Source organism: Sciurus vulgaris (assembly GCF_902686455.1).
Source record: "Sciurus vulgaris genome assembly, chromosome: 6".
Classification (NCBI taxonomy): Eukaryota; Metazoa; Chordata; class Mammalia; order Rodentia; family Sciuridae; genus Sciurus; species Sciurus vulgaris.
The window spans coordinates 40600840-40611849 of record NC_136466.1 but is presented as its reverse complement, the minus strand read 5'-3'; the positions used below and the strand labels follow the sequence as shown (position 1 = coordinate 40611849).

Sequence of the window (11010 nt, the reverse complement as noted above, 5' to 3'; positions counted from 1 at the left end):
CCAGGCAAAGGCTCTACCACTAAACCACATACCAAACTGGATGAGTGACTTTACTGGGTTGATTTAATGTGTCTTTCTCTAAGCTGGAAGCTCTTGAAGGCAGGACCTCTGGGTACCTCGTTCTTCGCTCTAGTCTCAGTAATGGTGGGCCGAGCTGTATTTTGTTATGGACATATTATTGAGTCGCTGGGTTCATGAAGTGGAGTGAATCAGCCTTGGCAGAGTCAGGTGAGAACAGGCAGGACTGTCCCACTCTCCTGGAAAGTGGATGCCTCTGGGAAAGACACAAATAAAAGCTCACAGCTTCACGGATCCTGAGCATCCATTAATGGTAACAGGAAGGACACACCGTGCTGCACCAACCATTCTACATGGACTCTCATTTCATCCTCATGATGGATCCAGGAAGTGGATGTGACAGTCGTTTCCCTGTTACAGAGGAGCAGCCTCTGAGAGTTAAATGAATCCTCAGGGCCACACAGGTAGGGTGCAGTGACTCCACAGCGACAGAATGGCTCCCTGAGTGCCAAGGCAGTCTAGATGGCAGATAAGGAGCAGGGAAGGAATTTGATTATGGATTGGGACAGAGGCTAAGGCGTGGGAAACTTGGACTCGCTCTCATCAGATGATGGTCTCTGGGAGTCAGTTATAACCCCAGCCATTTTCTACATTATCAGTGGTTTTCCCTTTCCTGAGCCTCAGTCTCCTCATCTGTGTAATGCGACCACCTAAGCAACAACTTCACAGTACAAAGACAGGGATCACAACGCAGAAGGGAAGATGCTTCAGAGTAATGAGAGGAATAAAGTGATGGGGCTGGGGAATAATATTGACCATGTTATATTGTTACATTGTGTGTATGCACAAATATGTAACAACAAATCCCACCATTAGGTCCAATTATAATGCACCGATATAAACATAGGAAAAAATAAAGTGTAATGAGGACTCAAACGCCCAGGGCTGGTGGAGGTAGAAATGAAACAAGTTCAAAGATCGAGGTTTAAATCCCCATGAGCTATGTGGGTATCTGAGGGTCAGCTGCTGGAATTTCCCAAGGACCATCCCTCAGAGCTCCTTGCTGAGCTGGTCACAGAAGAACTTGAGGTATGAAGGAATGTGACAGCCCCCAAGGAACAGAACCCAGACCAACACAGTCCCATCCACACAGGGCATCTATTTCACTGGTTTTATTATTACAAACACACCATGGCTGTCACACTCAGGAAATAAGGGCTTTACATCCTTTTCTACCTGGACAGGGCCACATAGAAGCATCCAAGCCACATGTGGATGCAAGACACATTTGACAGAAACAGTTCAACTCATAGCTTATAATGACGCCATTTCTCCAGCTGTGTAGGAAGAGCGTTACCAAACCATGCCGGAACTTCCCAGAGTGCTGCATTGCTTGATTCATGGTTTGTGAGCTCCACAATGCTGCAGCTCTTTTCCAGGCACTTGGCATAGGCAGGAAATTTCCACATTTGGGGTGAGTCCTTTCTGGAAATGAATGTCAGGTAACGACATCCAGATCTCTACACGCAGTAGATCAACAACCATGTTTAGGGGGAACAAAAAGTAAAAAGCACATATTCTCCCACCCCACCCCCAATAGCCCAAGGCTCAGATCTCATTATGGTGCGGCCCAGGTGTATTGAAGTGTGATATTTGGTTTCAAAGACATTCAAATAGTCTCTTTGGCAAACTGAGAGAAATCGGCGGGAAGCTGGGAGGTGCATTCCTCCTGTGGCCCTTCGCGCTAATGCTTCATCCTCTCCAACAACCTCTGGTAGACAGGAGCTGTAAAAGAGGTTTGAAAAGTGAAAAAGATGCAGACGTCCCATGTTCTTTTGGGACACTTTCAGAATCTCGAGGAAGGGGCCAAGTGGCCTTCTGCCATGCTTTCCCACACACAGCAGGTGTTTTTTGGTTTGTAAAACTTCCTATCTTATTCCATGTCTGATGTGCTGGGGTTTTCTATATCTATCTGCTTGGAACCACATCCTTACCATACACTCCTGCCAAGTCCCTGTGCAATATTCCCAGGTTCCCAAAACCAAAGCTCCCAGCAACCTTAACAGGATGTTATTCTTATAATCTTCATCTTACAGAAAAGGAAAAGGTTTTCTGAGTCTGACCTCAATTCATCTCGCTGATCTGCGTTCAAAGGTCAGCTTATTCTACTGTTCCATGATGTTCTTATGTCTATACAGTAGATGGCAGGCTTGGGCCTGCTGGGGGTATGGCCCAGATGAGAAATGCAAGGACTACAAATCCAGACCAGACTTACCTAGTCTCACTGATCTCTGGGAAGCCTGAAAGAGAACACAAGGCGTCAAATTTTCTAGAGAAAATTATACCTGCACCTACTTATGGAGTGGCTTGGCCCACTGCCATGCCTACACAGAAAACATGCCGGGGAGAGAAAGGGGAAAGGGAAAATAGAACTGAGGGGCCATTGGGAGTCCCTCAGCAGGTCTCAGCAGTCCTAGTCTGTGTAAGCCCCTTTCAAGTGGGGGCTCAAGTGGACATTTATGGGAGACCCCCAAGCTGGGCTTTTCCATCAAGATCAGAGCCTGGAGTTGAGGGACTGGTGGCTCCCAGGAGCTCAGCCCTACTCCTCTGTGGGCTAAAGTTCACAAAGGAAGCAGGGGCTACCTGGGTACTTTTCATGGATTCCACATCAGCTAAGGCAGCGGATGTATCAGTGGAAGTGGGGGGATATTTCAAAAAAGCTCTGAGAAAGTGGCCAAGGAAGACAGGGTCTGGAAAGACCCTTCATGGGCCCAAGCGGGGGCCCCACGGCTGTTCCAGCCAGGCGTGAACCTAGCAAGCGTCTTACCCTGGAAAATGCAGATGCCTGTTTGAAGATTTCCAGGGCAGAGTCTGCAAGCTCATCCCCTCGTTCCTGAGGTCTGTTGGCTGGAGAAGGAAAAAGCAGCTTTGGTATGCTTAGCATGGCGTTCCTAACAGTCATGAATGACAGGCACTATTGGGCTTTCTGACTCATGTTTCCACACAAATTTTTCCCCTATAACTTTTCTTAGCTCATGGTGGAATTTGGTCCATGGGGAGGGAGAGCAGAGCAAGGTAAAGTGCCCAAGTGAAGAGGGACAGGACTGAAGTCCAGTTGCCCTGGGAGTAAAGAGATACTGGAAGAAGAGTGCTGGTAACCCTGCAACCAGCACCTGCATGCACCACACAACTGGACCATGTCTGAGTGAAGCTAAGCCAGAGGGCAATTCGGCAAGGAGAAATGTATCCTCAAGCTCCTTAGTGTAGCACCTTCAAAACCACAGTCCCCAATTCACTTTTTAAGCTGCCACAAGGAGGCCATCCATGTAGCCACTGTGGGAACGCCACAGTTTCATGGTATCTTTGTTTAGAACCATTTTTCTTCTGGCACATGGAGAGAAGGAACAGCTGCAGAGTCAGCAGGGATGTGATATGTTAGAGACTCACCTGGAGGCTGAAGAATGCTGGTGATGGCATGGACCACGCCATTTGTAGCCATGATGTCAGCTTCAGCAACAGGTTCCTTATTAACATTCACTACATTGTTTTTCTAAAGGAAAGAGAGACAACAATTATAAAACAGAGGGGCTGGGGAGATAGCTCAGTCGGTAGAGTGCTTGCCTTGCAAGTACAAAGCCCTGGGTTCGATCCCCAGCACCAAAATAAATAAATAAATAAATAAATTATAAAACAGAACATAATTTTTGGGGGGCGTTATGAGGGATTGAACCCAGGGGTGCTTAACCACTGAGTCACATCCTCAGCCCTGTTCTGTATTTTATTTAGAGGCAAGGTCTCACTGAGCTGCTTAGGGCCTCACTGAGTTGCTGAGACTGGCTTTGAACTCACAATTCTCCTCTCTCAGCCTCCCAAGCTGCTAGGATTACAGGTCTACGCCACCATGCCTGGTCCAGAACATAATTATTTTATTCATTCACTAGGCATTTACTGAACACATGCCTGTGCCAGGTTCTCTCTAAGTACTGGGGATACTCTGCTGAGTGACACAAGACCTTCAACCCTCTGCAGACCATCAACCCCTGGGATGGATTAGGCACATTGCGATTTACAAAATTCTCCTTTGTGTTACCAACTTAGTCCTCAGAGTAGAGTATGGTAAGGAAGGTAGTTTATTTTGTTTTGATTTGCTTTCTTTCTGTTACTGGGGAATTTAACCCAGGGGCACTGCACCACTGAGCTACATTCCCAGTTTCCTCTCTTTTCAAAATTTTTCTCAGGCTGAACTTGAGCTTGCAATCCTCCTGCCTCGGACTCCCAAGCTGCTGGAATTACAGGTGTATACCACCATACCCAGAAGGAGGGTAGATCTTATTGTCTCACTTATTGGAAACTGAGGCTCAGGAGAGACAAAGTACATCCTTTAAGCTATATAGCTATGATAGCTGGGCCCAGAAGCCAGGACTTCAGTTCTATGCAAAAGACTCTTTCCACTTTTTCTGGATGCCCAGCTTCAGATTTTCTCAAAGGAGGCCCACAAAGGGTATATCTACCTCAGGCCTTCTTGAACGTGTTCCTATGACAGACAGGACCCAACACCTGAAACTAGGTGCTCAGAGGTTCTGGCCTGACCTGCAGGAGTCAAACAAATTACTCCCAGTCTACCTCCCTACATGTCTTCCCATGCTCCTGGACTGGTGATCAATAGATGCTGAAGGTCATGAGAAAAGAGCAGGGGACTCCATGGAGAAGTCAGTGGCCTCTGCCAATGAAGCCACTGGGCTAGCCTGGGCTGGCTATCTGCTCTCTCTCCAAGGTAGGGATGCTCTGAGCAAAGCTCCAAGGCAGAACAGTATCATCAACATGCAGAGCAAGGGAAGACTCACAGGGCAGGCATTAGAACTGAAAAGATCCTTGGAATGGTCTGGTTCATGAGGCAGCTCAGTGAACTGCTGGATTTGGGGGCCAATGGGAAGGGGATAAGGAGTTACTCTCTCAAGACACATATGTCATTCCTTGCCATCTCCCAAAAGGGTGTCCCCAGATACTTTATCCTCTGTAAATCTGGAAATTCTTACTCGTGTTTAACTACAATCTCACTTCATTTCCCCGAGGACACCGTTCTCTTTTCTCTCTTTCTTTGGACAAACTGCTCTCAGAGATTCAGGATACATCTTAAAGGATGTGTGTGTTGTGGGCCATCCTGGGTGCCTTGGAACCCTGGAGGCCAGAGCCAGACTTCTTGCTGGTGCACTCACCGAACTGACTTCCAGCTTGTCTCCTTGGAGAGACTTCAGTCGCACCAGGGCCCCAATGCCTCCACTAACCAGGATTTCATCACCTACATGGTATTTCAGGATGTTGGCAAGTTCCTTGGCATTTCCTACAGGTTGGTGGGATAAGGAGGCAGAGTTAATCCCAAGATTGGAAACTAGCTGGAGAGATCAAGGAGGGCCCAGATGAGAAGATGCAAGTGGTCACCCCTGAGATGGAGAACTTTCTGCCCTCATAATGAGCACTCAGTGTGTGCAAATCCCTGTGACCTGCTATCTGCCTAATAGTCAGTGGACCCAAGCACACATCTGTGGCCACGAATCTGCCCCCGCAGGACCAGGGCTGCTGGGTTAAGCTCAGACTTTCTATGATGCTGGGCTCCCTAGCTGCTGAGAAGGAGTTAATCCATACTCCCCTGTGAGAATGACTCATGTTTCCATGAACTAAACATTTGCATGGAAAGCCAGGGATCTTTCTAGCACTGGCATCTGGGACGATTCAGCAGTGTGGCTCCCGATGCTTACAACACAGTAGTGAAATATTTACACATTCTGCCCTCAAATGCACATTCTGTTTGAGATAGCTGTTTCCTGAAGGGAGACTTTAAAAGAGCGAACAGCTGCACTCTGGAGGCGACACAGAGCCCATGAGGTCAGGGCAGAGTGGGTATTCCCTCTGCAGCATCTCTCCTCGGCACGTCTCCATTCCTTTCAGCCCACATCCATTTCTCCACCAACTGGGGAGGAATCTGATTGCTCATAAAGGTGAAGAGGCCTTTCCCAAATTAAGTGTGGGAGGCAGATTCTAGAGCTGCCAGCTGCCCTCTCAACTCTGAAACTCCTGTTGCAGGTCAATGGCTGATTCTCCCAGGGTTCAAGGGCAGCTATTCCCATCATCTTGAATCTGAGAACAGAGGAAGTTTTAAAGCTTTTTTTCTGGTGGTACTGGGAATCAAATCCAGATGCATTCTACCTCTATGCTACATTCCTAGACCTTTCTATTTTGAGACAGGGTGTTGCTAAGTTGCCCAGGCTAGCCTCTAACCTGAGATCCTCTTGCCTTGGCCTCCCAGGGCATTGGGATTACAGGTGAGTTCCATCTCCCCTGACCGACTTTAAAGCATCTTGTAGACTTACTTGTACAAATCTACATTAGTGCCAGGGGATGAAGTCATGGGTACCAAGTGGTTTTAAACCTCTACAGCTGCCACTACAAGAGTTCCCTTTCCACAAAAATACTGTCAGGAGGTGCAGAGCCAGCAGAGGCCCCGGATGCCAGGGGCCTCTTTCTTTCCAGAAGGAGCTGGACTACACTCTGCCCTCAGGGCTGCCCATACGGCCTGCTTGGGGTGGAGGTGTTTGGGAAGTTTTTCCTTTGCTCCTCCTCCACTCCCACACAATTGAAAATGAGAGGGAAGCCCAACAGGCCTGGGCCACCTGGGGAATATTCCATTCTTGCCTAGCGGAGAGAGGATGGAAAGTTTATGTTCAGAGTGAACTTCTCCCCTCTTCTCAGGAACATACGTCAGCCTCAGGGACACACACATTCATTTAGCAATAAAGAAAATTAAACAGGACACAAATTTAGCTCAGAGCCGACTGCAACCTGAGCTGTCCATTCTCCTGCAGGAAGGGAGGCATAAACAATGTGTGCCTAGAGGTTTGGCTGAGGTCCTTCCTTGTCCTCCTCCTCTTCCTCCTCCTCAGACTCACCTTTCTGTGATGGTGGCTGTGCCTCTCAAGGGGCTGCAGCTGAGCTAAACACTCGCAGCCCCAGGGCCCTCTTGTCCTCACAGCTCTTGTTGATTCAGGATGTGTACCGAGCACTGCACGCAGCACCCTACAGAATTCCCATAACACATCCAGTGAGGGACTCTGGACACCCTCATTTTTCTAATGGGGAAACTGAGGCTCAGAAGGGTTAAGCAACTTGCTGGAGGTCACTCACTTGGTAAATGGCTGGGCCAGGATTTGAACCCGCTTTCAGGTAATCCCGGAACCCAGGCTTGTTACTGCTAGATTGCCTCCCACAGGTCCTCAGGGAAATTTCTCAAGGCTGTGACTAACTTCTTGGGAAAGCTTTTAACCCAAGTGACAGTGAACACAAGTAACACAAGTAAATGGCTTCATTATTGCTCTTCTCACAGGTCCCCAGTGGAAAACACACCCCTGTGACTGGGCTGGTTGTTATCCACACTCAATTTCTGCCTATCTGTCTTTGTCTCATTTGGTGCCCCAGAAAACTGACAAATGGCAACATCCTGGCTCCCTCCTCCTCCTGTGATTGGCTAATGGAAGGCCCAGCAGACAGCTAGGAGGAGAGGAAGCTAGGGCACTTAGCGGCCTCCTGTGCCATAGTCCTGACAGTGGCTATGAATGGCTCTGTTGCTCTCTGTCCAAGGTGCAAGGTCTCCCTGGTTTCTGTCCTCACTCCCCACCCCAGATCCAGGGGTGGTAAAGGCTTCCTTCTGTCACCAGCCCTGGATGGCCTCACCCTTTGCTAGTTCCCTCAACACTGCCCATTCTACAAATGGGCTCATCACTAAATTCCTTTGAGTCAATGCTTTTGGACACATCTGCTGCTTCTTGCTGATGCCCTGATGGATCTTTACTTTAGAAAAGTGGAAACCTGGACTTAAATTGGTTTTTACCCAAGAGTTTGTTCAGTTCTCCTGGTGGCATGGCTTGGAAGGCTTCATTTGTGGGAGCAAAGACTGTGTAGACCCCTTCCCGGTTGAGGGTCTCTGTCAGCCCTGCAGACTGGATGGCAGCTACCAGCATGCTGTGGATACATGCAAAGAAAATGTCACCCACCTGTGAAGGGATGAGTTGGGGAGGTTTTCTCCAAATACCTCACCACTGGGGGTAGTAGAGTCCAGACAACCAAAAGGCATACACCTTACTGCTTTTGACATGCTCTCTATGCAAGAAAAGGAAACTATTCTTGTCTGCATCTTCTCTCCACCCAATATTAATGCCATGCATGTTTAAATGGGCAGAGGTCAGGGACCAGAGGGGAAAGAGGGAAAAGACAGTTGGGAGACATGGCTGACCCAGGGATTGGCTGAGCCACTGGGGACTGGGTATATGATTGTGGGGAGTAAAGAAAGGTGTGTCTCCCAGGTTCTGGTGCAGACAGCTGAGAAACTCAAGATGACAATACCCAGAAATGAAGATGGCAGGGCAAGAAAAACCAAGTGGCCTGGGGACTTCAGTTTTAATAAGTAGATACTGCAGCAAGAGAGGGAAAGACATGTCTCCTCCTCAGAGTCATGTGCTCTCAGCTCTTGGGGACCTTACAATGAGAGAGCAAACTTTCTCTTGTGCTTTAGTAATAAAAACATAGTCCCTCTTTCCACTTCCCTTGACTATAGGGATGACACTCCTGGAGTAAACTTTATTCTAAATTTAAGATTCCAAGGTGACTCTTGTCCTTCTCCTACCCCAAGCCTGGATGGTCACACCAGTGTACTACTAGTGTTAACCGAAGCTCTCAGGAAGCTGAGGTACAGCATCCTGCCTAGGCATGACCACTTGGCAAAAGTCCCCCCCGGGATAAGACTGGTTACCTAAAGTGACTGTCACCCTTCAGGATGTCCATGACAGTCCCCATGGGAGGGGTCAGCATCCGGTCCATGGTGAACAGAGTCCCGTACCGCCCCCTTTTGTCATGGGCAGCAATGCAGCTATTCTCGATGCACAGGCTCTGCAGAGAAGAGGGCAGAGAAAGGCAGGGCCCGTCATCCTCCCAGGTGGGGCCGCCCATCTGTTCAGGGCCTGTACTGATGGCATCATCCATAAAACTCAGTGAAGATATATTGGGGTGTGTCAAAAAGATTGGGATAAAATGATACATTTTCTCCAGGAAAGAAAACAATACAAAATGGCCTTCCTCAAGGAAAGAAAGGACATAGAGGTCCCAGTAAAGTTACACAGGGGCCCCATAAAGAGAACATTAGTTACACTTGAGGGACTTGGACAATGATCAAATAAGAAGAAGGAAGCCATTGGCCTATTTATTTAACAGATAACTACCATCTTTAGTCAAATTATGCTGGGTGGTCCCAAGCAGGAGCAACGCTTTGCCTTTTGATATCCCAGGGTAGTTGTGGGGTTTGAAGACAAGATAGAAGACAAAAGAGAGCCTTCTGGACCAAGGATGGCCATTCAGAGGACTTCTCTTCACATAAGCTCAGAAAGACTCAAAACCTTCATTCCTCTTCCCATGTGTCCCTCTGAGTTCCAGGTGGCCTTACTCTTTAATGATCCAGATCAGACAGATGTGTGGTTTATTCTCTGAGACCTCCAGAAAAAGAGGTTCTAATCTTTCTCCAGGAGCTCACTTATTATCTTATACGCTTTGCAGAAATCACTTCCTTCCTTATTAGAAACCAATTCACATGCAAACTCCTGCTTATCGAGGGCATTTTAAAAAATATGACTACAACTTCCATTTCTCAGAGTTGCACAGAAAGGGCATGATTTAGAACCCAGAACTTACATTACGATAGACAAAAACTCTCAGTTTCTTGCCACCCAGCGTTTCCAGGGTCTGTCCATGATACAGATACTTGGAGGCCACCTGGTCTTTAACTATGTGGTTCAGAAGCAAATTCTTTGTTTGGGCATCAATTCGAGGAGTTCCATCTATAAGAGAAGGTGTGGTTATATCCACAGAGATAGGCTCCTTAGAGGACAAGAAGGATGAGAGACAAATACAGTGAAAAGCCCAATACTATTTGAGTTTGGAAATGGAGATTGAGAAATCAAGCAAGGCTGCCAATATTCCTTAACATCTGGCATCTTCCTCAAAGGAAAAAAAGTGGAGATAATGGAAGGTGTTTGGAGTCTTGCACTAAGTGAACAGGGAAGGTGTGCACATGACTTGGCCCCCTTCTCTGCCTTCCCCAGGGCTGCAGCTCAGTGCTACCTTCACACTGACCACCTGCCTAAGCATTGGCATTGATCCTACAAACAAAAAGGCAAGGGGTCACAATGCTCTCCTGGCAGAGGTGAAATCTGGAGTTCTGAGAAACAGATCCCCAAATGAACTCTCAGCACGGCCAAACGAAACAGTGAGCCTGAATTTCTTGATGGAGTCACATCTGCTTTGGACAGAGCTTGGTGGAAGGTCTAATGGGTCCTGAAAATAAGGAGAGTGTCCTGGAGGTGACAAGGGTGGTGTGGCTGTCCCCAAAGATGGCCTAGCTGGGACATTTTCCCCATGTTACCTTTGAATACAGAATTCAGGGGGGCCAGAAGGGTCAACCGTTCATTTCCGGAGAGATGTGTGCCGAGGCCCGCTTGTCTGAAAAGGTCAATGGCTGTGGAAACGTCAGACTCGGCAGCCAACTCAAACAGCGTCTTGGCTACGGGAAGGAGAGAGTGGGTTCAAAAGTTAACAGTGCTGTTTGCACTTAGCATCCGTCCACCCCAGCGCGTGACACGTATCAGCAGGAATGTCATCTCGTGAGTCAACAATTCTCTAAACACTGCAGGGCCCAGTGGGTTTGTGTCATCAGAAAACCTAACTCAGAGGAAAATAGGTGAGCTTCAGTTGGGCAGAGAGTGGCTGTCCTAGGCGGTTTCATTAGGGCCTGTCTGATGCTGGGCAGGCCACCGTTGCCTGTGTGGTGGCTTCTGAAGAGTACATAAGGGTCATGACCTCTCCCATAGAAGGAGCTTTGTTTATAACTGTGAGATTCCTTCACCAACAGGCTAACTAGGACAGAAGCCAGAGTCCATCCAGTCATCCTCCCTA

At 48.0% G+C, this 11010-nt stretch overlaps 1 protein-coding gene across 1 annotated transcript in view; it reads right to left on the bottom strand.

The window, feature by feature from the left end:
- Positions 1-1175: 1175 nt before the first annotated feature.
- The window catches only part of TGFBI (transforming growth factor beta induced), a 32938-nt gene continuing 23103 nt past the window's right edge, over positions 1176-11010 (bottom strand). Inside the window, exons 9-15 of the mRNA XM_079144343.1 lie at positions 10481-10618; positions 9751-9896; positions 8819-8955; positions 7901-8031; positions 5235-5359; positions 3466-3568; positions 1176-2925 (exon numbers count right to left, since the gene is read on the bottom strand). Of these exons, the coding sequence (XP_079000469.1) occupies positions 2708-2925; positions 3466-3568; positions 5235-5359; positions 7901-8031; positions 8819-8955; positions 9751-9896; positions 10481-10618 (998 nt within the window). The 3' untranslated portion in view covers positions 1176-2707. The remainder of the gene's footprint in view (positions 2926-3465; positions 3569-5234; positions 5360-7900; positions 8032-8818; positions 8956-9750; positions 9897-10480; positions 10619-11010) is intronic.